Source organism: Stegostoma tigrinum, chromosome 27, assembly GCF_030684315.1.
Source record: "Stegostoma tigrinum isolate sSteTig4 chromosome 27, sSteTig4.hap1, whole genome shotgun sequence".
Taxonomy (NCBI): domain Eukaryota; kingdom Metazoa; phylum Chordata; class Chondrichthyes; order Orectolobiformes; family Stegostomatidae; genus Stegostoma; species Stegostoma tigrinum.
In genome coordinates this window covers 32,120,766-32,148,342 of record NC_081380.1, presented here as the reverse complement: position 1 = coordinate 32,148,342, position 27,577 = coordinate 32,120,766, and the positions used below count along the sequence as shown (strand labels likewise).

Below are 27,577 nucleotides of genomic sequence, written 5' to 3'. Positions count from 1 at the left end.
GACTCTCTCAATGTGGCATCTTTGGTGTGTGTGTGTGAGCAATGCAAGGAACAGTGTGTTTCTTCAATCGATCAGATTGATGGCTACTCCATCAGGTAGTGCCTAAGCCATAAAGTAATAATTAGAATACATAACTGTAAAATTATACAGAAATGAAAATATTTGGAATGAAAGCATGCAGTTCTGGTCTCCCTGCTATGGGAAGGATGTTGTTAAACTTCAAAGGGTTCAAAAAAGATTTACAACGATGTTGCCAGGGTTGGAGGGTTTCAGCTATAGGGAGAGTCTGAATACGCTGGGGCTATTTTCCCTGGAGCGTCGAAGACTGAGGGGTGACCTTATAGAGGTTTATAAAATTATGAGGGGCATAGAGAGGGTGAATAGCCAAGATTTAAAAGTGACCAAAGATGTAAGTTTTTCACACAGAGGGTGGTGACTGTCTGGAATGAGCTGCCAGAGGAAGTGGCGGAGGCGGGTATAATAGCAACATTTAAAAGGCATCTGGATGGATATATGAGTAGGAAGGGTTTCAAGGGATATGGGCCAAATGCAGGCAAATGGGGCTAGCTTCATTTCAGAAGTCTGGTTGGCATGGATAAGCTGGACCAAAGAGTCTGTTTCCATGCTGTACAACTCTATCTCTCTATGGAAGAAGTATTCAAAACCAGAAACAAAATAGACAAAATAGTAAAATATAAGAAGACAAAAAAATTCCAAGGATAACCAAATTCTTAAATAATGAGACATCACATTTAATTAGTTTTTAGTGCTGGGTAAAAGGTTTGGTTATAATTAAGTCTCACCACGCTGTGAATATTTCACTTGTGCATAAATTCACCAAACCTAGCTTTTCTGCCTTGTTTGGTGGGTTGTCAGTTTTAGGTACCACCACGTCATATCTTTAAATATTTTAATGTCAAATTTATCAGAGGGACTGGCACAATAAACTCTGTTAAGGAGCGGGTAATTCCAAATGGCAGTGTTTGAATTTCTGTATTTAGCTACGCAGATGTGGACTGTGGGGCCTATATTTACTTTGATAACAGAGTGCTGATAACCCTTGCTATTATTGCCAAAAAAAATACCATGCCACCAGTTTGGTAGCTAGCTATAGTTATACGATCACAATATCTGCCAATCACACGCACTGCTTGATGAGTTTACTGGAATTGAAGTTCCATCATATGGTAGACTGAACAGCCCTAATTTGATTGAGTGATGGGGAAGCATGAGAGTTTGAATGGGCTATTCCTATCCGTCCATTAAATCAAAATCACATATTACTTCAAATTTTTAAGTTCTCAATTTGTTGTGTTATTCATGTTGCTTACTTCGGATGGTCAGACAATTCAACTGAAAGCACAGATCTCCAACTGAATTTTCACCAGGTGACTATCGAGATTGGCTGCTATAGCACACAGTTTGTGTTTAATCAAATAATGGGCTCATGGCTCCAAGTCATATAAATCCACTATTTAAACCTAGGCTCCATTTCCTTAACTTTAGAAAAGCATTTTTATGCATATTGGAATTATATAAGTGCAAAGTGGAAAAAAAAACATGAATTTTGACTTGTGATAATGGGAACTGCAGATGCTGGAGAATTCAAGATAATAAAATGTGAGGCTGGATGAACACAGCAGGCCCAGCAGCATCTCAGGAGCACAAAAGCTGACGTTTCGGGCCTAGACACATCAGCTTTTGTGCTCCTGAGATGCTGCTGGGCCTGCTGTGTTCATCCAGCCTCACATTTTATTATCTTGAATTTTGACTTTATCACTTTACTCAAATACCTCACATACAAGAAGCACATTGAGATGATTGCTATTATGTCAATATTAGATTAGATTACCTACAGTGTGAAAACAGGCCCTTCTGCCCTACAAGTCCACACCGTCCCTTGAAGCATCCCACCCAGACTCATCCGCCTATAACACACCCCTGAACACTACGGGCAATTTAGCATGGCCAATCCACCTAGCCTGCACATCTTTGGACTGCGGGAGGAAACCAGAGCACATGGAGGAAATCCACACAGACACAGGGAGAATGTGCAAACTCTGCACAGACAGTGACCTGAGGCTGGAATCGAACCCAGGTCCCTGGTGCTGTGAGGCTGCAGTGCTAACCACTGAGCCAGCGTGCCACCCCAATATTGGGGGACAAGTCTAGGCCCAAAATGTTAGCTTTCCTGCTCCTATGATGCTGCTTGGCCTGCTGTGTTCATCCAGCTCTGCACCTTGTCATCTCTTCCTTAAAGGAAGTATGGGTTGCACTATGAAAGAGATTTAACCACAGTCTAGGGACTTTTCCAAGTAACTCTATATTTCCATCAACATATGTGCATTCTAGCTAAGCATGAGGCCTAGACAATGGCTTCTCTCTGCACGGTCTCTATTATTATATGCTCTATTACATTATCGTTGATCTAGTTTCCTTTATATATATCCAAAGTTTAACCGTTTACAGCACAGAACAGAATTATTCTTCAACCAAGCCGATTGAGGAATCACAGGCCCTGACTTCAAAACCTGTGAGTTGTGTAAGTGTTGGGTATGAGCATTGCTGGGAAAAAGCAGATGTTCACGTTGCCCTGTGTGCTGCAAGATTTTAACTCCAAGTTTCACTCCCAGATGTCAGCCTTGTTGAAAGATTTGGCTGCATGTGGGGAGAGAACACTCGAGGAAGTGCCAACCAGAGAAACAGGTAACAGGTCTGCCAGTGTGATTGGGAGCATGGCGTCTTTGGGTGCAGGAGTCTGATCCTAGATCTGGAGATCTAGTCTAATGGTGGATCCTGGAATAAGAGTGGCCTAGTAACGGGGAAAAGGTGTTTGGAAGTACTGCTGCTCATCCTAGTCCAAATACCTTTCCCCAAAAGTAGTTCTTGCTTTGTTGGGTTGTTGGTTTCCGCGAGGAACAGGAAACTTAGCCAGCCTGATTTAAACTGATAGAAGCTTAAGGATGCAGCTTCCAGTTACTTAATATTACTTAAATGAACAACATGCTTCCTGTGAATGTTTGGCTCTGTCCCACCTATCCTGATAGTAGGCAAATTGGAGCTAGGTTAGGATCAAGCTCCAGATAGTTAAACATTTTTTACATCTCAACTGTTTTTCAGGGTTAAAATTGCCCGTACACCATCTCAACCGGGAAATATTAAACAGGAAACACGAATTGGTTTAATCCATGTCCAGAATGCAAAACAAATGAGAAGAGCAGCTGTGATTAAGAGAGATTAAGCAAAAGCTAAAACAACTAAATCAGCAATAATAAATCATTTCTGAAGCAATGACACTGCACTCTCATAAAATTACACGTTCAGGGACTACAGAGGTTGCTTGACCATTATTTCACTTTGCACATCATTAAACATTCACTTAGCAAAGGTTATGTTAGTCTCAACACTTTCTGACATCTTCAGTGGGGTAACTGTCTTGACTCCATTGCCTGATTTCAGCAACACAGTCCCTTCACAAGCACAAAAACAACATACGAACCTCGATGACTCTTGACAGTAACTTCAGGAGTTTAATATTTAATCAAACATATGCGGACACTGGAAGTTGCTGTCAGATCTATTCCATTAATAATCATTAATAGCTTCATGATTACTCCTCTTGTAAAATACAGAGCAGTTTACATTAATGGTTATGGAATGATGTAAATCAGCATAAGTTTTGATAAAGCATTTGGACCTAACAAAGTTAAATTTCTCAGGTTTGGTTTAGATTTCCTGCATTTTGCAGGCTTTTTCTTGGTTTTCTGTAATAACTTGTAGGGTGTCGAAACTATATTTGAAATGTTACTAATGTACTAGTGAGTCACAGTTTTACACTGATTTATGTTAATGCCAGTCAATTACAATTCACACAGTAACCGTGCATGTTACATTTTATTTTATCTCATGCAAAGTTATACAAAATAAGCATATGTACAGAGATCTCCTTTTCAACTTGCAAGAAAATGGTCAACAGACAGGTCAAAGATACCAGAAGATTCATGCTTTAGCACAGCTGTTGTGTACATTCAGTCACCTATTGGAGATTTGGTCATCCAACCGCATATAAGCAAAAACGTTCATGTTAATACTATATTGCAGTAAAGCATTAATCATGTTACAATGTAATTAAATCCACACTGAGGGTAAAGTATTCCTACAGTATTTGCAAAGGAAATGTTTCAATGTAATGTAGGCTAGTACTTGTGCCTGATTTATGGATGGTGTTTCAGAGTGGCAATTAACAAGCAAGCTTTAATGTAGGGTTATGGATAAATAACACATCAGATACTAAATATATGAAATGATGGCCTTTAACGTAGAAGATTTCTATGCATTTGATTATTTTTGCTCCTATTGGATTATTGTCATTTACAGTAAATATGCCACTAGACAATTGATTGTTAGAGGAATTGAGAAACTGTTATTGAAGAGTGGGAGGAGGGTACCAAACAGACTACTAACCAGACAGGCCTTTTCTCTCACTCAGCAATGTCAGCAAAGTTAAACAATCTCCATAAATATGGTTCAAGTCAATCTGAAATTCAATGAAATGTGGTATGGCTACTTATTTGCTTGTTAAAACATTCCCTGTTCATGTGAATCTTTGAGAAACAGGATATCAAAAACAAAATAACTGGCTTGCCAGGAAATAATGTTTTGTGAGTCATGTTTATTTAATGCTTTAGTCCTGCTGCCTACAATACATCCTGCATGCAGCTGAATATATTGCAAAGAATTGACTCAAGGGAAGCAGCCATTAAGGCTTAAAATGTATTTTATATCTGGATTCTTGAGAATATATGCAGACAGTAATGGATCTCTGAGTAACATTGAAAATAATAGATGGAATAAGTAAACATTAAGATTTGAAATGAGTGTCAAATACAATAAGTGGCCAGTGTGACTTTCTATTAAGATATTTAATGAATTCAAAACATATATTTGGGAAACTTCTTTTATCTTTATTCCTTCATCGGATGTGTCACTGGCCATCCCCAACTGCTAATGAACTCACTGCCTCTCTGGGCCTGTTCAGAGGGCATTTCTGAGTCACTCACATTGCTGTGGGTCTGGAGTCACATGTCAGCTAGACCAGGTAAGGATGGCAGATTTCCTTCACTATAAAAGGTATCAGTGAAACCTGCTGGGATTTTACACTAATTAACAATATTTGCCACAGCCACCATTACGGAGACTAGTTTTACAATTCCAAATTTATTAATTCAAATTCCACCAGCTACCAAGTTGGGATTTGCACACTTCTGCCCACAGGAAATGAGGATGATTGGTTCAATGGCATTATGTCACAATCTTCCTATATTCTACCATATACAAACCTAGTGAGGCATTAATTAACTTGAAGCAGTTGGTTTAATCTGTTTTAAAGGTGTGGGGCTGGCCTTTGTGTTGCGTCCCATAAAAAACAAGGCATGATGAACCAAGCTCCTGGTGAACATAAAACACTAACGCCACCTAAAAGTAAAAATGAATATTCTTCTTAAACCATTCTGTGCAATGGCTGATGCCAGACTACACTGATAATGTTCGTGAGTCTCAGTCTCATTCAAGCCCTCGTACCTGAGGACTGGAGAGAGGCAAATGTAATTCCTCTCTTCAAGAAAGGAAATAGGGAAATCCCCGGCAATTACAGACCAGTAAGTCTCACGTCTGTCGTCTGCAAGGTGTTAGAAAGGATTCTGAGGGATAGGATTTATGACCATCTGGAAGAGCATGGTTTGATCAAATGCAGTCAACACGGCTTTGTGACGGGCAGGTCATGCCTCACAAACCTTATCGAGTTCTTTGAGGATGTGACTAGAAAAGTTGATGAGGGTCGAGCTGTGGATGTGGTGTATGTGGACTTCAGTAAGGCATTTGATAAGGTTCCCCATGGTAGGCTCATTCAGAAGGTCAGGAGGAATGGGATACAGGGCAACTTAGCTGTCTGGATACAGAATTGGCTGGCCAACAGAAGGCAGTGAGTGGTAGTAGAAGGAAAATATTCTGCCTGGAAGTCAGTGGTGAGTGGTGTTCCACAGGGCTCTGTCCTTGGGCCTCTACTGTTTGTAATTTTTATTAATGACTTAGATGAGGGGATTGAAGGATGGGTCAGCAAATTTTCAGACGACACGAAGGTTGGAGGTGTCGTTGACAGTATAGAGGGCTGTTGTAGGCTGCAGCGGGACATTGACAGGATGCAGAGATGGGCTGAGAGGTGGCAGATGGAGTTCAACCTGGATAAATGCGAGGTGATGCATTTTGGAAGGTTGAATTTGAAAGCTGAGTACAGGATTAAGGATAGGATTCTTGGCAGTGTGGAGGAACAGAGGGATCTTGGTGTGCAGATACATAGATCCCTTAAAATGGCCACCCAAGTGGACAGGGTTGTTAAGAAAGCATATGGTGTTTTGGCTTTCATTAACAGGGGGATTGAGTTTAAGAGTCGTGAGATCTTGTTGCAGCTCTATAAAACTTTGGTTAGACCGCACTTGGAATACTGCGTCCAGTTCTGGTCGCCCTATTATAGAAAAGATGTGGATGCTTTGGAGAGGGTTCAGAGGAGGTTTACCAGGATGCTGCCTGGACTGGAGGGCTTATCTTATGAAGAGAGGTTGACTGAGCTCGGACTTTTTTCATTGGAGAAAAGGAGGAGGAGAGGGGACCTAATTGAGGTATACAAGATAATGAGAGGCATAGATAGAGTTGATAGCCAGGGACTATTTCCCAGGGCAGAAATGGCTAACACGAGGGGTCATAGTTTTAAGCTGGTTGGAGGAAAGTATAGAGGGGATGTCAGAGGTGGGTTCTTTACACAGAGAGTTGTGAGAGCATGGAATGCGTTGCCAGCAGCAGTTGTGGAAGCAAGGTCATTTGGGTCATTTAAGAGACTGCTGGACATGCATATGGTCACAGAAATTTCAGGGTGCATATATGAGGATCAATGGTCGGCACAACATCATGGGCTGAAGGGCCTGTTCTGTGCTGTACTGTTCTATGTTCTATATGTTCTCTAAATGTGGTACCAATAATGCAGTGCCAGTCCTACAGAAGAGTCATTCCCCACCCTCCCTGTTGCATGCTGAAATTTCGAGATGCATACAGTTACAACAACACAGCAAATACACATTTACGTTCTTTGGGTAACATTTAAAGATTGGAGGGGTGAGAGAATTTATCTTCTCAATTTGGACATCAGCTTTAACAAACTGTTGCGATTAAATCCCCTCCAAATGTTGCTTACTAAATATTAAAGAAATAAACTCTGATTTTACTCCATGTGAAATTCTCTACTTACACAATTTATTTAACTTGATGTGTGCGACATGAATTTGATTGAAAGTCTTCAGCCACTGAGAAAGAATTTAACTCTAATCACACCAAAAATTAATTCCCTGTTCATGTTACAAATATTACACATTCAGAACTCATATTTTTACCATTCCCTACTCAAAAGAAATCAAGAAGAAAGACTGTAGCCACAGTACAGCTTCCAAAAAAAAATCACAATTTTAGAAATGACAAATAACTACTTTTAATTGACACGTTCCTTGAATGCTGTGTGAGTTTAATTACTATCATAATAAATTGCCAAGGAAAGGGTTCAGTGGCTTGGAGATTACTTCTCGAGTACCTGTACAATCAATCGTTCTGTGAAAATGACAAAACCAATCAGAAAGAGCTATCGTGTTTGAGTAACACTCATTGTTTTGGCAAATACAACCACAAAACGAGCATAATGCAACAGCAAACTACACGACCATCACATCTGCACCCACAGATAATCCAAGCACATAATTCAATCACAGCACATTCATATTCAGCATGCAAGTGGTATTTTTTCATAAAAAGTACAAAATCGTGCTATTTACCAAAACTAACATCATGACACCCAGTAACCAATGATGTAAACATTGGTTCCATTCGCCGCTCCAATCTTTTCAACACTTAGCTTCTTTTCCGTGTTTCTTTCACTGAACACTTCCTCCTTCTCCATTGGCAGGTTTTAGCTCTGTAGACAACACTGTCCTTTTCTTTTTGTACAAAAGAGGGCAAAAATCACAGTGTGCACTTGACGGTTTTTGTGCAATAACACAGAAAGGGGCTTGTAACCATGTTATCTGAAATGGCAACAAGTTTCTCCACTTTCATGGGCATGCACTTGTGCCATTCCTAACAAGAAGGATTCTGCAGAGCTGTCTATTTTCAGGTATCTCACTGGAGTTGGCTTTGAATAGCTTTCAGATCTGTTGCCAGATGTCAATTAAAAGGAATGTTGTTTCCAGCATTCATTATGCAGAGTTGTAAGTGATGCACATTAAGCTGAATTGGAAAGGCTGGGTAGCCTTTGATGAAGATCCTCTTGTTCTGGATTTCATAAACTGCCGTTTTCCATAAAGAGACAGCTTTCTCTTTATGTCCCAAAGGAACTAATCCAAAACTCTCTTGAGGTGTGGCAGGTTTTCTATGCAGTAACTGAAATATAAAGAAGATATTAGAATTTAATCGACAAAGCTTGTTCTAACTCATTGAAACATAACCGTTTCTAAGAACATTCTGTCAGTTACATTGTGATGGAAGGAGTCATAGTGAGATGAACTTTGAGAATCGAATGAGATTAAGTATCAAAAGTGTTAAAGTGTGTTTTCTTGTGCGGAAGGAGGGCACAGAGTGATAGACTCACTCAGTCCGTTAAAATCATGTACAAAACCCTCACTGGTGCCATTCAGCTCTCCAGACACAGGCCTAGTGGTTGGCAGCGGAATGTGCAACTGTTGGTAGCAGTTTGGTTTTGTCAGTGAGCGTTCACACATTAGTTCTGACATGCCCTGGCAGGCTTTCATTCAGATTGCAGGGAGCTGGTTGCTCCAAACCAGGGAAGGTGCTTTCAAGGATTTAGTGGCTTCATGAAGAGCCAATTAGGAAGTCGTCCTCTGGCCAATTGGATGCAAAGAAAATCTTGTTTCATTCTCAGGCCCACCAGCTCATAAAGCCAGCATGAAAACAGAGATTTCTCACAGCCACTTAAATCTGGTGAATTAATGGATCCTTTTAATGGCATCCTGTTTAACTTGAAATTGGAAAATCTGCTATGTAATATAAAAATACAAAAAGGCATTATCTTCTTTTTGCTGCTTACAATGAAGTCACAAACAGGAATACTAAAAACATGTTTCTGGAAAATAGTGAACAGTGAGAACCCATTATATAAACTGTTACATTAGGTAGGAGGTGTTATTCAGTTTTCAATCTATTTCTGTGCCAGTATCGGCTCCATGGTTTCAATGTACACACTGCAGCATGAGCTGCTGAGATGCCATTATTTCAAATTTAATTAAGAAATTTTCATAAGTGCAAAATGTACACTGTTATATATGAGTTAATGGAAGAAAACACTTTAAAAATGCACAGTTGTTCTCTCTCACATGCTATGATAAAAATCATAATGGCTGTTCCATGATATGTGGCGTCCTTCATCCAGTGTACAGGAATCTCATGAAGGCTAAGTTGTCTTTCCAGGATAAGATGAGCTCAGATTATTTTTTTCACGAGTGTGTTTTCTGGCTGGATATCATGGATCAGTGCCAAGAGTCAGCATCCATCCCAGTTCTGCCTACTGATCTTAGTGCTCAAATGTCAATGTAACATTTAGCAACAATTGGATGCGCCAGTTTCAACTTTCTCTGACAATACATGCCGACTTTTGAATAATATTTTTTTCAGACAGCTTTGTTCAGCTGTCGTGAATAACCTGAGCTCTTCTTAGTTTGCTGCCTGCTCCCACAACTCTGTCCAAAGGTGACATGTGTAATACCTTCCTGAAACTTTCCTAACGTGTGCACAAGCAACATTTCCTTGATACACCACTTTGACCCATGAACTGTCCACAGTTCAAAGGCAAAACAGTCTTGGTGCACAACACATCTTGCAACTTCATGGTAATGGCAGTAAAATAAAAACCCTCCTACACGCCAGCGATAAGCAGATGGAATGGAAATCTTTGGAAAGGCATTCTAATGCAGTGGAATCTAATTCTGTTTCTTTCTCTGTTGCTGGGGGTGGAGATATTTCAAGTGTCAAGGACTACTGCCAATACAATGATTAGCCAGAATTAACCAGAATTGGTGAGCTAACATTGCCTGTCATTCATTCAACTTACCCTCATCCCCTTCATTTCCATGGAACCTTGTGCTACTTGCCAGGGTAATTGTGAAATGGAAAAGGACTGGAGCCCTCCACAGGGCATACACAACTGTAGTGAGAGCACAAATAGCTATATCCCGTGAAGCAATCAGTTCAAACTGAAGAATGAGCAATGCAGTCTGAACCAGAGTCTAAATTCAAATAGGCTCAAATGTCAAATTGAATTCAGAAAGCAAACCATAAAAAGGACAAGTATGTACTAAAAGATAATGAACCATGTGAGGTCTAATGCTTTACAGAGTGGGGCACGTACTAGCCAGAAGTTACTTTAAGTTCTGCAGCATTCTGTCTAATTTTAGATATTACATCTTAGCAAAGACTTGAAGGGGCTGAAGACGATAGAGGATATATTCAATAGAATTTGAAGAATAAGCAATTGTGGATTGCTGACTGCAGAGGACAGAAAACTAAGAGTAGATTGAATAGAGGAGTACAGACAAAATAAAGAGATACTATTCCAGGTGATATTGGAGATGATAAACAATGGGCACACATTTCAAGTAACTGGCAAACATTTCAACAAAGAATATAGAAGATCTTGCAGGAAGCAGCACCAGCACACTTAAGGTTACGCAGCAACCTGCAAAATAGGGCTATTTGTGTATCAAAACAGTGAAAGCAGCAAGTGATAGACAGAGTTAAGCGACTCCACAACCAACAGATCCAATCTAAGGTCAACAGTCCTGCCACATCCAGTCATCAATGCTGGTGGACAATTAAATGACTCGCTGGAGGAGGAAGCTCCACAAATAACACCATTCTCAGTATTGAGAGCCCAGCACAACAGGGCAGAAAACAAGGCTGTAGAATTTGCAACAACCTTCCACCAGAAATGCCAAATGGACAATCCATCTTCACCTCCTCCAGAAGTCCCCAGCTGCAGTCAAATCAACTCATTCTGTGTAATATCAGGAAACAGCTAAAGGCGCTGGATGCTGCAAAGGCTATAGGCCCCGACAACATTTCAGTAATAATTCTAAACGCTTGTGCTCCAAAACATTCCATGTCCTTAACCAAGCTGTTCCAATAATGTAGAAAATTGCCCAGAACATTCTGTACAGAAAAAAGCAGGTCAAATCCAACCCTGTCAATTACCAACACAGCCATTACTGACCCAGCAGTCTACTCTTGAGCATCAGTAAAGTGATGGAAGGTGTCAGTAACAGTGCTATCAAGCAGCACCTGCTCAGCAATAACCCGCTCAGTGACACCCAGTTTGGGTCCTGCTAGGGCCACTCAGCTCCTGAACTCATTACAGGCTTGGTTCAAACATGGACAAAGGAGCTGAGGTGAGAGATGAGGTGAGGGTGGCACCTTTAACATCAGGGCCACATTTTACTGAGTGTGGTGTCAAGGACACCTAGCAAAATTGGAGTCAATGGAATCAGGGAAAATTCTGCTGGTTGGAATCATGAGACAACAAGGTGTGGAGCTGGATGAACACAGCAGGCCAAGCAGCATCAGAGGAGCAGGAAAGCTGATGTTTCAGGCCTAGGCTCTTCTTCAGAAATGAGGGAGGGAAAGGGGGTTCTCAAATAAATAGGGAGAGAGAGAGAGTGGTGGATAGAAGGTGGATGGAAGAGAACATAGGTGGAGAGGAGACAGACAGGTCAAAGAGGTGGGGATGGAGCCAGTAGAGGTGAGTGTAGGTGGGGAGGTAGGGAGGGAATAGGTCAGTCCAGGGAGGACAAATAGGTCAAGGGGGTGGGTTGAGGTTAGTAGGTAGGGGTTGGGGGTGGGCTTGGGTGGGAGGAGGGGATAGGTGGGAGGAAGGATAGTTAGGGAGGCGGGGACAAGTTAGGCTGGTTTTGGGATGCTGTACAGGGAGGGGAGATTTTGAAGCTTGTGAGGTCCTAATTGATACCATTGGGCTGCAGGGTTCCCAAGCGGAATATGAGTTGCTGTTCCTGCAACCTTCGAGTGACATTGCTGTGGCATTGCAGGAGGCCCAGGATGTCGTCTGAGGAATGAGAGAAGGAGTTGAAATGGTTTGCGACTGGGAGATGCAGTTGCTTAGTACGAACCAAGTGTAGGTGTTCTGCAAAGTGGTCCCCAAGCTTCCACTTGGTTTCCCCAATGTAGAGGTGACCACAACAGGAACAGCGGATACACTGTATCACATTAGCAGATGTGCAAGTGAACATCTGCTTGATGTGGAAAGTCTTCTTGGGCCTGGGATGGGAGTGAGGGGGGAAGGTGTAGGACTTCCTGTGGTTGCAGGGAAAAGTGCTGGGTGTGGCAGGGCTGGAGGGGAGTATGGAGCGGACAAGGGAGTCCTGGAGAGTCCTCCTGATAATCCTCCAGAAAGCAGATAAGGGTGGGGAGGGAAAGATGTCTTTGGTGGTGGGGCACATAGGGAGATGGCTGTGATTGCTGGAGGTCAGTCATGTCAGCTTCAGGACATCTCTGCAGGAGTTCCTCAGAGTAGTGTCCTAAGCCCAACCATCTTCCGCTGCTTTATTAATGACTTTCCCTCTATTATAAGGTCAGACATGGGGGTCTTCAGCAGCATTTGCAACTCCTCAGGTACTGAAGCCATCTGTGTGCAAATGCAACAAATCTTGGACAATATCCAAGTCTGGGCTGACAAGAAGCAAGTAATATTTGCGTTGTACAAATACCAGGCAATAACTATCTCCAACATGACAGAATCTAACCACTGCTCCTTGATATTCAATAATATTACAATCACCAAATGCCCCACTGTCAACAACCGGGGGTTACCATCGACTAAAAATAGAATAACTAGCCATAGAAATGTTGTAGCCAGAGTAGCAGGTCAGAGGCTGGGAATACTGCAGCAAGTAACTCACCTCCTGACTCCCCAAAGCCTGTCCACCATCTAAATGGCACAAGTCAGGTGTATGATGGAATACTCCCCATTGCCTGGCATGCGTGCAGCACCAACAACACTCAAGAAGCTTGACACCATCTGAGACAAAGTAGCAACTTGATTGGTACCACATCCACAAATATTCCCTTTCTCCACCGCTAATTCTCAGTAGCAGGAGTGTGTACCGTCTATAAGATGCACTGCAAAAATTCAACGCTCTTTACACAGCACATTCCAGTCCCAGGACTATCCTGTTTAGAAGGACAAGGGCAGCAGATACATGGAAACACCACAACTTGGAAACTTCTGGCATGGAAATCTGTCACTGTCCCTTCAATGTTGCTGGGTCAAAATTCTGGAATGCGTTAATTAATGGCAATGTGGGTCAATCTATAGCAAATGGACAGCAACAGGTCAAGAAAGCAGCTCACTACCACTTCCTCAAAGGCAACTAGGGATTGATGGTAAGTGCTGGCCCAGGAAGCAATGTCTACATCCCATGAATGAATTTTAAAAATCATCCAGAGGCAAATTGAGGAAAAGCTTTGTAATACAGCAGGAAGTTAGGCTTGGGAATGTATTGCCCATGGAAAGTGGATATTAATGCATTAACAGACTTCAAAGCAAAATTCGATAAACACTTGAAGAAGAAAAATAAATTTCAGATGTACAGCAAAATGTCAGGGGACTGCTCTGAAGATTGCTACTTCTTAGAATTAGGACAGATGGACTTAATGGTTTCCTTCTCTACAGCAATACGCTAGTGAACATTCCAAGAGACAAAAGACAAACTATATTCTGTCCACATTTAAGAAACTCCAGCACCAATTGCAGTGGAAGTAAATGAATATAACACATAAAAACTGGCATTCAATGCCAGCGATGTTATTTGGCAGAAATGAAGATTTATCACACCATTAGAAAGGAGCTCCCAAAATGGAGAGGATCCATCTTTCTGCGGTGTGTTTTACTATACTTATACTGTGAACACAGTAACTGCACACTGCTGTGGGCATCAAATATATCAAGGAATTGTCCAGAGCTACAGGAGGTAGCAAAGAGAAGAAGATTGCGAGGAGGAAAAAGGTGAAGGAGACCACAACGAAGCAGACAGAGATGGTTGAGAAAGCCATTGCAATTGCAGAGAAAAGGAAAGGCACAGATGAAGAGTGCAATATCAATCAAATCTGTTGAAGACAATTAGGAGGTCAACAGAAAGTGAGCCAGCAAACTGATTCATGCTAAGGCACCATCACCAGTGGGAGGGGAAGGATCTAAAAACTAATGACAGACAAATCTAATGATACTTTTTTTTCCTTTATTCTTTGATGTACTGTGGCTATCAGGTCAGTATTTATTGCCTATTTCCAAATACCCTTGAAATAAGTGGCGCACTAGGCTATTTCAGAGAGCAGTGAAGAGTCTAAACAGCATCACTTCAGATTAGATTAGATCCCCTACAGTGTGGAAACAGGCCCTTCAGCCCACAAGTCCACACTGCCCCTTGGAGCATCTCACCCACACACCCCTGAACACTATGGGCAATTTAACATGGCCGATCCACCTAGCCAGCACATCTTTGGGCTGTGGGAGGAAATCGGAACACTCGGAGGAATCCCACACTGACACGGGAGAACGTGCAAACTCCACACAGACAGTTACCCGAGGCTGGAATCGAACCTGGGTCCCTGGTGCTGTGAGGCTGCAGTGCCAACCACTGAGCCACCATGCCGCCCCAAACAAGACTCCCCGAGGCTCAGCCCTAACCGGGGCAGGAAATAGGCTGCACCCAGACTTGAACTCGGATCGCAGGGCTCAGAAACCAACGTGCTGACCACTAAGTGCACTGGGTTAAGAAAGTGAAACAATTTTGTTTGGTGACCAAAGACTAAGCGTTGACAGGATCGCCCAGCTTATCGCCTTTCAGGGGTCTCTGATCAAACATTGACAAATGAATGCATTGGCCTGGATTGGGAACGTGAGACTCCCATGAATTTTGACATACCGGCCTGTCAAATAGTGAGAAAAGTTAGGGTGACAACAATGTCAGTCAGCCCGTGCTTCATGTTGGAGAGAAAACCCTGTCGTAGAATAGCAGTTCCCAAAAGGAGCAGTTGAAATTATGGCTGGGGAAGGTTTAGATTTTCTGAGTGGGAGTATTATGTGAAAAAAACTTCTCATCTGGGGCAAGTTCAGATTACACCTTGTCGAGATCACAAAACAGTGATACAATAGTGAACCCAGGTGGTCTCAACTGCCCTGTTCAACCATTTGAAGTTTCTCTAAGTAAGTCCCGCAAAGACAGCATGAGAAGAAAATATGAAATGACTGGATGATCAGATGAGGGATGTCACATACCAAGGGAAGCTGCATACATAATGAAACATTAGCAACCCCCTGTGTGCGGACTGTGGAGGTCTGGGTTGAGATCAGAAAGGAGGCTGGTAAAATCATTTGGAAACGTGGGAACTCCAATGCACTTGATGACACAGAAGATGACTGTTCTGGGGAAATGACATGGTCACAAACATCATGTTTGTTGCTGAAAGTGACCCATATGATGATGCCATTCATGAAGCAGTCTGCAGTGTTATTTGATTTTGTTGATGGCAAGGAGGGTGACTTTTTTTATGGATTTTAACATGTTCAGTACATACTCTGCTGCTAAGTGGTAATTCTTTTCAAGCTGAATGAAATTGTATACATTCGTGCATGTTTTCAATGAATTTGATAATCTTGACCACTTTAAGTGTACACAAATATAATGTTTGTCTTCATGGAAGTGATCATTTATTTCCAGATAAAAATTCAGTAATAAAAATGGTTTTTGACTTATTTTAGAGTTAGGGTTGGTGTGAAAAGTCCTGACCTAGCAACTTCAAAATTGGGATTTAGAGTGTTTTGTTACATGGGGCTCCCACACCAGCTGACATTATCATTAAGGACTCTCCTTCTCAACCGTTCCCCTCACCTGAGATGCAGCGACCCTCAGATTAAACCACCACCAGTCATCTCTCTCTAATGAGAGCAGCCCTACAGTCCTCTGGGACTATGATGACTTTACCATTCATATACATCTGAAATATAGGCAATTAGAAAAGTAGACACCCAAAGACTAGATGATGGTGAAATGCAGCTCTGGAAATCAACGAGATAACAAAGTGTGGAGCTGGATGAACACAGCAGGCCAAGCAGCATCTTAGGAGCACAAAAGCTGACGTTTCGGGCCGAGACCCTTCATCAGACCTTTTCTGATAAAGGGTCTAGGCCCAAAACGTCAGCTTTTGTGCTCCTAAGATGCTGCTTGGCCTGCTGTGTTCATCCAGCTCCACACTTTGCTATCTCAGATTCTCCAGCATCTGCAGTCCCATTATCTCTGGAAATGGATGAAACGGGTGAATTAGAGACAGTAGAAGAGCAATGAAGAGTTTCATAGGATATGACTGGAGAATACAAGATCATTAGTATCTCATAGAAGATCATCAAGAAGTGATTGGTTAGGTTGGCTGAATTCTGAGGCTTAAGGGTTTACTGAAAGGATAAATAAAGAAATACTAGAAGGATGTAAACCAAGAAAAACAAAGAGAATCAAGAAGTTAGGAGACTTGAATTGAAAATGGGGAACTCCCAGTAGCAGTTGAGGAGGAAACTACAAGGGATGAAGAAATAAGCAGAAGATATATCATTAGGCAGATCATCACTACTACAGAAAGTAAGAATCATAGAATCCCTACACTGTGGAAGCAGGCCATTTGGCCCATCAAATCCACACCAATCCTTCAAAGAGCATCCCGCCTAGACCTACCCCCTTACTCTATTCCTGCAAACTTGCATTTCCCATGGGTAATCCACCTAACCTGCACATCCCTGAGCATTATGGGCAATTTAACATGGCCAATCCACCTAGCCTGCACATCTTTGGACTGTGAGAGGGAACTGGAGCACCCGGAGGAAACCCACAGAGACACTGGGAGAATGTGCAAACTCCACACAGACGGTTGCCAAAGGGTGGAATCAAACCCAGTCCCTGGGGCTGTGAGGCAGCAGTGCTAACCACTGAGCCGTCTAGAACATGTTATAAATAATTAGGTCAAGGTGGAGTTCTGGTCATTACACTGTGAATAGAATTAATAAAGGATCTGGACAGAATGGATAGAAAAGCCCATAACTTGGGAGTGTAGATTTCAAATAAGCAGTAGGAGGTGTTAAGGGGATTCAAAGGGAAATGTTTTCACCCTTAGGGTAATGGGGGCCTGAAACTCACTGCCTGAATGGTACAATTGTCCAATGGTAACCATCAGAACATTTACAAATTACAAGGATTCACACATGAAGTGCCATGATCGATAAGGTTACATATCAAGAGTTGGAAAATGGAAAATGGGATTTGGCTGAATGGCTCCTTGTTGGCTGGTGCAGACTTGATGGGCTGAAAGGGCTCCTTGTGTGCTATAAAATTCTATTATTGGGTTTCCATTATTGTAAGAAAGTGTGACGATGTGTAATTTGTTCTAGCAGTTACTAGAATTTTAATACGTTACTGATAATGACGTAAGAGAAACATACCATTTGTTTATTGAAACAACATTCGCATTTAAATGTCAATTACTTTCTGCTGAATTTCCATATTACCCTGATAGTTACAAGAAGAGACATCTATTGTCTTAGATCAATTATAACAGTATTACACACTTCAAGCAGACAAATTGTACAAAAACTTCCCCTAATGTGTTATAAGAAAAAATAACCACTCATGGGGCACCATTCTCCTAACTTAGATCAGAGCAGAATGGCATGATATTAAATCCGGGGGTGTTTGATACAGCACATTGATTAGAATCAGTCAGGGATACGATCAGCAGTTCCATACAGTAAGGCAATGACAATACGTACACAGCTATTTAACTCTCTAACAGCAACAAAGCTACAGAGGACCATTTGTAAGAGTTGGAACTGCTCAGTCTCTGGCATTAAGACCACAGGCAACCACAGGAAGGTTGTCTCCAAAGGCCAAGCACTCATTCTTACTACACTATGTTTCTCCTTTCACTGGCTTGAGTTATGTCAGGCAGGAAGCCTGGCAATGATAATTTATACTTAAACAGAATATCAAGTTCTGCTAATATCATCAATTTAAGACATGATGAAAATTAACAGAAGTGTTCATTCTGTTACCTCTAAGAGTCTATCTTACACCTGTTTAACCTACAAAGATAAAAGCTTGTACCTGTTCATTGTTGAATATAATTTTATTTAAATAACATTCTATTCACAACTTGGTTGGTTCAACTATAAGGCTAATTTAAATCCGTTAATTTATTTACAGGATGTGGATGATGTTGCGAAGGCCAGTATTTACTGTCCATTCCTAACTGCCCTTAACTGTGTATCATTTCATTAGACAGTTAAAAGTCAGCCACAATGATGTGAGTCTGGAGCCACAGACGAGACAAGGACGGCAAATATCCTTCCCTAAAAGGCATTAGTGAATCAAATTGGCTTTTGCAACGATCTGGTAAGTGCATGGTCATCATTGTCATAGAATGCCTATAATGCAGAAAGAGGCCATTTAGTCCATTGAGTCTGCACCAACCTCCTGAAGAGCATCTCACTCAAACCCAGCCCCCTCACCCTATCCCCATAACCCTGCATTTTTACTATGGCTAATCCACCTAGCTTGCACATCCCTGGATACTAATTACTGATACTAGTTTCTCATTCCAGAATTAATTTTGTAAATTCCCCAACTTCTGTAGTGGGATTTAAACTCACTTCTTGAGATCATTAGTCTCGTAACGTAATCACTATAGTAACATTTCCATTTCCCTTCATTAACGTATTCTCAGCAATGCCAGTACAGTAACATTTATTGTTTTCACTGGCTGCCTTGATGTCTAATAGGCTTTCTCTTAGAACTACTGAGCACTTGTGTTCATGGTGATTTCGTGTTACTGAAAGATAGGACGTTCCAGCATTTAGCTGGCAGTGCGTAACAAACAGAGGATCTTGCAGATGACGGTGATGTTGCCTTCAACCCGTCTGATGGTGGAGGTCACAGTGCTGCAAGACATCTTGCAGCCTATATATGTTATAATCTCACAGCAGTAGTGATAGGGCTGGACATTGAATTCAATAGTTGGGTGGTGATCTAGCAGACATCTTCTTTCTAGATGGTAGCAAAGTTCTTGAGAGTTATTGCAATTGCACTTGTCCAATGAATATTCCATCACATCCGTGATTTCAGCCTTGTAGATGGGTAAAGTAGCAACAACAGATCCAGAAAGTGAGTTAATTATCTGAGAACATTCAATACCTGCCCCATCTTTTCTAGCCACACATGGCTTGATGATTTGATATTGTTGGTCCGGTCAATGATCACACCCCCATGTGGTTATTAATGAATCTCAGGTCATTATTTGCCACATACGGCAACGTCACCCCAAATCTAGACAGTGTCCAGGTTTACCCAAGGGTTCCATAATCATTGATGCCATAAAATGAATTGAATCTTAGACTGCTATATCTCATTTAATTCAAAATCTAGTGATTTTTCTTAGTTTATGTCATTTGATCTTTTGACACTGAGCTTTAAGCTAGACATGGCATTCTACCACATGGTAACTGACAACGCTGGAACTACTTTCCATAACATATGATCTTTCTATAGTTTAACAGCTTACAATGTTGCTTTTATGCAAGAAATAAGAAAATAAAGTTCTGATGCAAGCCAAGTACGGCAATAGGGGACAACAAAACACCCGGTGGCTCCTTGTGAAGGGCATGTCCATTACATTTTCAAGTCAACCTTAGAAACAAATCAAATTCCTATTCTATTCATGCTATGTGTCCTCTGTATACATTTATAGTTGCAAATGCTGAACAATTATTCAATGACTTGTTTAAATATACTACAACTATAATCCAAACATTCCGAAATGAAAAAGAACGTTTTGATGCGAAATGAATGTTACTGATATTGCTATGCACTAACCAAGCACCACCTCTGATTTAACATTCAATTAATTTTTTTTTCCCTGATCTTCTAAACTTTGCAATAACGCGTATAGATTCATCAAAATTATTGAAGATTAGCCTGACAGCCATTGTGATTTTTTTATTAAATATAAGCTGTCCACATACACAGTGCTTCAGTTTTGCCTCATTTCCTAGCCACTGTTACCTGCAAAGTTGACCACACAGTAGGTGATTATGATGAGGGCCCCCATGACTATTGCTACAATACTCAGTAATCTGGCGAGACGTCCCAGTCTCCTGGCTCCATCCACGTCACCTTGTTGTAAACTGTTTCTGGACTATTGGATGAAACAAACAAAAACAAATGTTAGATTTTCAAAAATATATTCTAAATTGTAAGTAACTCTTTCATTTGGTAGCTAACTGTGAATTAAAGTTATTATCTCAGGACTTCTGAAAACTTGCAAGTAATACTATTCAGACACTGTCCTACGCGCCAAACATTACATTTTAAATGTTATTATTAAAGCACAAATCCTCTATCTATAAAGGAAACAGCATAATGAGCAACAGATGGAAATCTAATGTCTGTTTGGTCTCAAATTATTTCCATAGGCACTTAAAGTATTTCTTTAAAATGGGAATTTGTTTATTTTACACTTGAGTCCATGAATGTTAATACTATAAGTGGCTGCTGACATGCTTTTTAATGTATTTTGAAGTATTTCAAATGAACCAAAGATCACCCTGTACTGAGCTTGATTTTATTAAATGGATTAGTGTAATGTAATTGAAAAAAGAAACCTTCAAGGTAATTTGGAATTATATAATTACAGAATCTCAAACAGGCATCCTTATATTGTATTTTCTTTCACTGTCATTGCAGTACAGATTAGATAAGGAAGTAACAGGATAAAATATTGCAATTTTTATTATTTGACAATTTCCTAAACAAATTCAAGTACTTAACAAGACTGAAGGTAATTGATTTTTGAGAATCTTTTCTAAGGAATGGAATTGCCTCCAGGAATCTACAGAGCCTTGTTTGGGATGTGGAAAGCCTTTTTCTTGATATAATGTGGATACAGTCACTCATTCATTTAAAAAGAAGATTCTAATTTGAGCATTTTAAAATTCTCCTACAATAACTTTGGCCTTGTGGTATAAGCTGTCATTCTCCTGGAGATTGACTGTTTCTAGGGACAGCAGAGGCACCTAGCTGTGACAACTTTATGCCTGGCTAAGTGTTCCTGCTGCTCAGCTTGCTGTCTGTACTGTTCATGTGGCATTTCAAAGATAGAACAAAGAGACACATTCAGATCCAAGTCACTATTATTTCATTAGACCTGAAGATTTTTTAAAAGGATTGCCGGTTGGATTAAATGTTTACAGAAGGACATTAAGCATTTTTAAATGCTGCTAAATTGCTACAGAAAATGCTCTATTCTATGTCGTATTTTGCCTCTTTAGATTGGATTCTCAAAATCTTAAAACTACAACTGGTATAATTTGGAAATACACTAAAGTGACGCCTGAGCTGGTGGATCTGTCAGTTCTCTTCCTACGTTAGAAATGCTAAAAAGGATTGCCGACACAGACTGGGCAGCTCACATGCATTCTGGTGGGCACTGATGTTACAACTCAGGAACAGAAAGGCTGGCTCCATCCATCAGGACAGTCACCAGCTTTGGAAATTTTGATACGTTCACTTTAAACTCATTGATCAGAATATAAACACAAACATATGTGGTGTTAGTAATATATCTCTCAGATAATGCAATTAAAGTAGCTTCTTCAGGAATATTTCTTTAAAAGAACATCCCTATTATCTTGAGGTAAATGTTCTTAAGCTTAGTGAGTTATAACATGCATCATTTCTTCACTTTTGCATCCTGAATTTCAATCCAGTTCAGATCAATTTGATGAAAGCCTGGAATATCAAAAAAGTGTCTCAAGTAAAGTGAGCTTATCCACTCTGAAATCATTGCCTCACGTCTTACAAATTTATGGCACATACTCAGTGCTGATAAATGCTGTCAGTCGAGCTATTGGGATAGTTGATGATTTAATGGAATACATCCTGGATGCAAAGAAGTATTATCCTACCTACACCATATATGTGCTGAACTTAGTAATGCTTGATGTTGCTAATAATTAGAAATATATATTTTTATTCTCAATACTAATATCACTAATTTTGACTGGCCAAAGTTTCTTCAATTCCTGGTTTGGTGTTGTCTTCAAAAGCAGAATGCCCGACCCATACGGTTTCATTGAAAGATATTGCCAATGCAATATAATGGGCAAATCAATGTGGGTGCCAAACAGTAACATTATAAAACTACAGTGATCAGGTACTGCTCACAAAGGATAGTTCTTATAAGGCAGTATTCCCATGTGAAAAAGTAGAACAAGAGATTTACAATGTATTTTTGGTTGAATTTTCATGTACATGAAGTAAAATATTGATTTGTTAATATCGAGCACAAAACGTATGATTGCAGATGATGATGAGGAAGGGTGTGGTATGGTTTGGCAAAGACACAAAACGCTGCATTAGAGATTTAAGCCAGGACTGTTTGATGCAGCTGGTCATTACAGTAAATCAATACACTCATTACTGTAACATCACTTCAACTAAGTAGTCTGGAGTCACAGTTTTGTACTTTCTTGCAAATTGTTAGAGATTTGACAAGTGAAGTAGCTCTGTACGGATAGTTCTGTTGCTAAAAACATGTTACGGCACGGGGTGGCACCAGCATAAACAACGACCACTGTATTAAATTACAGCTAGTCTTAAATGAGATTATCCTGTTGGCTGAAAAATATCAAAGAAATCACATCAGTAGAACTGCATTCAATCTCAGCCTGATTAATTTGTTCATTACAAGAATGTGCAGTGTAGGATATTGCAGTATATGGCACCAAAATTTAAAAAGGAAAACAATTAGTACAAATGGTGAATTATAAAGCTAACACTGGGCTTGACGCTGTATTGTTTATTGAGGATTCGGGACATTGTAGCTAATTACAGTTTTTAATTTCACAACAGGATCCCTGGTGTGCTAAAATCCCTAAGGAACCCAGGGATGTCGTCTTTCTTATTAATATTGCACACATTAGAATAAATTTGAATATTAATGAAGAAGTAATTAAACAGAAGTGAAAGTTTGTTATATTAATTGTATCTTGGAATATGTTTCTTTCAACAAATAGGTTTTATATTGCAGAACTCAATGGAACTTCTTTCACCCAACCTTTCGTTCGTGTCTTTGGACTTAACTTCTTAAGAAGCAGAGAATCCACTAAAATTAGCCAACATTTAGTGGCCTACATTTTGCTCAGAGTCTTGACAGGCATTTAACCATGAGGACATCAAGGAAGGCTTAATTGCACATTTCTGCAGCAGCTATGGAACATTAATTAGGACTAGGAGTCCTGGCCAACTTTCCCTTCCCAAGTGAGGGACAGTAGCAGTAATTAGTGCTTGTTAACTGTCCAAGTCTGAAACTGAACAATTCCATTTGTTAGGAATAGTTGTGTATTACTAATTTGGGAAGAATGGTATTGCACTAACATTAGCACATTCTAACCTTCCCTTCCTTATCCTTTGTGAGCCAATCACAATTACTGCCTCACCCTCATGATTAAAAACTTCTTCAGGGCAAAATATTGCAAAATGCACCTCTGCAATTTTACTGATGGCGAAAGGATATTCACCATACTTGCTTTTCATTGGAGTGATATGTATTTAATTAATTTTAAATGAACTTGTAGGTTCAAATTAATCATCCATAGATAGCTAATAAAAATGTAAACATCTGAGCAATTGCTTCATCCATATATCAATCCATAAAAGGGTTCATAACTGGTCAAATATCAGTGCACAAACATGAGATCATATTACATATTAACTGGTACATCTTTACTTCAATGGGGAGCTGTCACCCCTTATTGTGCACCTGCCTGTAAGCAACATAAAAAGAAGGCATAACATAATTTACTTGTCATGTAACTGATAGCAGTAAACCAATTTTATTATGCAATTCCACATCCTTTGTCTATCAGATGCATGCTGACCTGTGTTTTAGAACCAGAAAATTACGTATATTGTGTTTGCAGTCAACTATCATCAAATCAAGGGCCAATCAGCAAATGGATATCAATGAATAATTATTCCAAGTCACAGATGTAAAATTTTCTGAATTGATCCTCACTCAATCCTGCTAACCTGAACCACTAAACCGACAATCATTTCAGCAAAGAAACTGCATTTAAATGACTGTGCATTTGAAATACCCACTCACATTTGTGTCAAATTTATGTTTCTATGTTAAATGAAGGAAGATTAATAAGTAATTTCTATCCTGAAATCTAGTCTTTGTAAAAGAATGGCCATTTATCAGTCTTTGCTACATAATTTGAGTTTTGAATTCTCCCATCAATCTAGTCATCAAAATCTGCAAATGGAAAGGACTGGGATGGGTGGGCTTGTTCCTGTCCTGAGAATTTATCCTAGGAATTTGACACATGTGAGATTGGGTAGTTTCTGAACAGCATCTGACTGAACACTGACTGCCTCTGAAATAACTGTAGTCCTGGGGTAGAGAAGAATTGACATAATCCACATAATTAGAAGAATCTTAACAGGACATAGTCGAAGCCTACAACATTGGGTTCCTACAAAGCCAATTATGAACAAGCAAATAATGTGTTACACTTGAGAGAGAAAATGGATGAACATTTTGCAAAGAAATGACTAAATTTTTGAGCCTGATTTTTCTGTTATTATTTGCTAATCTCATTTGTTGAATGGGTAAATAAGTTTGGGGTGGCAGAGAGGCAAGGCAAACAGCATTTTTTAAAAAGACATCCTAGCCTAGTAAATGTCCCTCTCCTAGTTTTCTAAACACACTCGAGCTTGTTGGCACAGGGCCCCGTGGGTAGGTACCTTCTAGCACCTCCTCCAACTCCCCATTTAGCATTTGTGAGCCTAGACTTCCTATAGACAATACCACTGAAGAGCAAAAACAAAGTTGCTGGAAAAGCTCACCAGGTCGGGCAGCATCTGTAGAGGAGAAAACAGATTTAACGGTTAGGGTCCGCTGACCCTTCCTTAGAACTAGACCTGAAACGTTAACTCTGTTTTCTCCTCTACAGATGCTGCCCGACCTGCTGAGCTTTTCCAGCAACTTTGTTTTTGTTCCTGACTTACAGCATCCGCAGTTCTTTTGGCTTTTAATACCACTGAAGAGCCCAATCCTGCCCCGACACCCCACCTCGCTCATTAATATTCAATAAAATTAAACTTCTAAAGAAAGTAGTGAGGAAATGGAGAGGAAGGACGAGCGGGAATCTTCGCGGTATTTTAACATCTCTAGCCCCAGGTTCCTGAAAACAGCTTCTGCACTTGCTGAGAACGTCGAGTACTTCATGGATGGTCTGACACTGAGCACGGACAGTTCGGATTCAGGGACAGCTGCTCTTTTTTAAGAGTTCAACACACACTGTCTTATGGTGGCAGAATTGGGCAGCTAGTTTAGACTAAGGGAGTTGACTTGAGGGACTCCCAGGTCAACCAGTTTGGGCAGAGATGGGTGTAAAGGGATGTGCCTGGCAAACTGCCCCACCCTCCGACTGAATGACTGGAAAATGGCAACATTTAAACGTTAAGCGTTTGCCTGGGGTACAAATTATGTTCGCATACACCCTCGCTAAACAGAAACAACGCGCCCGCCGCTGCTTGCTCGGATGCGTCAGTAGCTCCGGGAAATGCACAGCGAAAGGGCATCGCCTCTGCCAGAGAAACCCAACCCCAGGCTAAACCGAGTTCGAGAGCAGCCGTTCAGTTACTGCATCGCCAAGATGCCACACCTCCTACAGCCTCCAATGATAGTAGCTGGTAACTTGTTGTTTTATCTTGTTAGCCTTTTCTCGCTCTCTTAAAACAGAAGGGTCTTGCAGCCTGTCTGTCAACACTGCACACCGATCAGCCAACATTAACACGAAAACTTGGGACGTTCGCTCTTAGCGACTCGTGTTGACCAAGATTCACATTTTCTGAAGAGGGTTTGTTTTATTAGGGAAAGTGCTAACTTCGGAGAAGTCTGTCTCCTATAGAGAAGTTTTGTTTTCCGAGCCCCAAATGCTATCCAAGAGGGTATTGGGTGATTAGTTTGATCAATAATAGTTTGGTGAAAAGCAGAGGGAATGATGCTCCTTTGAAGAGCGGGTTGCCCAAAAGACAGGCTGAATGGTTATAGACAGAGAGGGAGAGAGTTAAAACAAGCTCCTGGGGAGGTAGAGGGGTACAGAGACTGAAGGGAATCGGGGGGGGGGGGGGTTACACACACACACACACACACACACACACACAGTTAAAACAAGCTGCGGGGGGTGGGGGCAGGGTATGGAATTCTTTGTGAGGCACATTCTACCGCTGGACAAACATCGCTGGTGATCCGAGTGTCAGGTGGGAGAAAGTTGCAGACATATGCACTCACCATGATAGAATAGACCAGCGCCACGATGTTGATGGGCCAGATGGGGCAGAAACAGGAGACAATGGCCAACACCAGGTAGTCTCTGGGTGGGGTCTGGTCCTGGCCGCTAATGGTGACCGTGGACGACGCTCTGCCCAGGCTGAGCCGGGATGGGGATGTCGGAGGCACTCCGATTTTGGACATGGACTCGGAGGAGAAGCTGGGCACGCCGTGGCCATTCTTATCGCCCTCCGCCTTCTTGCCGCTCGGAGGGCTGGCGGGGAACGCGCTGGAGTCTTTGATGCCATTCTCCAGGTTGGCTTCGGAGATGTTGAGAAGTTTCTCGGTCTCCTGGTGCTCCTTGGTCGAGGCCGTGTGTCCAGATCCGCCCAAATTCTCGAAGGCGACCTCGGCATTTAGCGCCATTTCCCACTCACTCTCTCAAGAAGCGCCAAGTGTGTGGAAAGAAAATGTTACAATTTCATCCTCGGGGGGTGGGGGGGGGGGGCGTCGAGAGAGAGAGATGGTGGTGGGAGGGGGGAACAGCCGTCCCCTTTTTTAAAAATAAACTTCCGTGCAAAGTAAAAACAAGAGGCGGTCAAGGGGGGAAACAGAACTGTAAGGGAGAGGTGGGGATCCCCGCTGCTGGAGAAATCTCCCTTTTCCTGAGTGAAGCGGGAAGCACAGCCGCTGTGGAGACAGACACTGGGGTCTCTCACATTACACCAATCCAAAGAGATGTTTACACTGGATTAGTCCATTCACACCCACCAGAGCGAACAGCATCCTGAATCCTCTTCCCCACCCACCTCCCAGTCCCGGGCTCGCCGCATCACCAGCTTCTCAGGGAAAACACGGTGTCAGGAACTTGAAGCTGCCGTCGCGCTACCTGCCTGCCGATGCCTTCGCTCCAGCCACCCCAGAGAGAGAGAGAGATAAAAAGCTTTAGAAGCAGCTCGAGACAGCGAGTGCAGTTTGCTAACTGCCTCTGGGGAGTACATGCATCTAAAACATGCATCGGCCCGACTGCATGCACCCCACCACCCCATTGATACACACACACACACAACACTTTTATTGCTCT

At 41.3% G+C, this 27,577-nt stretch overlaps 1 protein-coding gene across 1 annotated transcript; it reads right to left on the bottom strand.

Moving 5' to 3' along the window:
* Positions 1 to 6,453: 6,453 nt before the first annotated feature.
* On the bottom strand, positions 6,454 to 27,303 carry LOC125464666 (trafficking regulator of GLUT4 1-like). Its single transcript, XM_048557332.2, has 3 exons — positions 26,515 to 27,303; positions 20,217 to 20,349; positions 6,454 to 8,475 (listed from the first exon to the last, which is right to left on the bottom strand). Exons 1-3 carry the CDS (start codon positions 26,917 to 26,919, stop codon positions 8,465 to 8,467), a joined length of 549 nt encoding a protein of 182 aa, XP_048413289.1. The 5' UTR covers positions 26,920 to 27,303; the 3' UTR covers positions 6,454 to 8,464.
* Positions 27,304 to 27,577: the final 274 nt, after the last annotated feature.

Excerpts from the sequence above, each read along its gene's own strand:
- LOC125464666 (XM_048557332.2), bottom strand. The coding sequence starts at position 26,919 with ATGGCGCTAAATGCCGAGGTCGCCTTCGAGAATTTGGGCGGATCTGGA. Across the intron at positions 20,350-26,514 it reads CGCTGGTCTATTCTATCATG|TCCAGAAACAGTTTACAACA; the intron begins GTGAGTGCATAT and ends TTCATCCAATAG.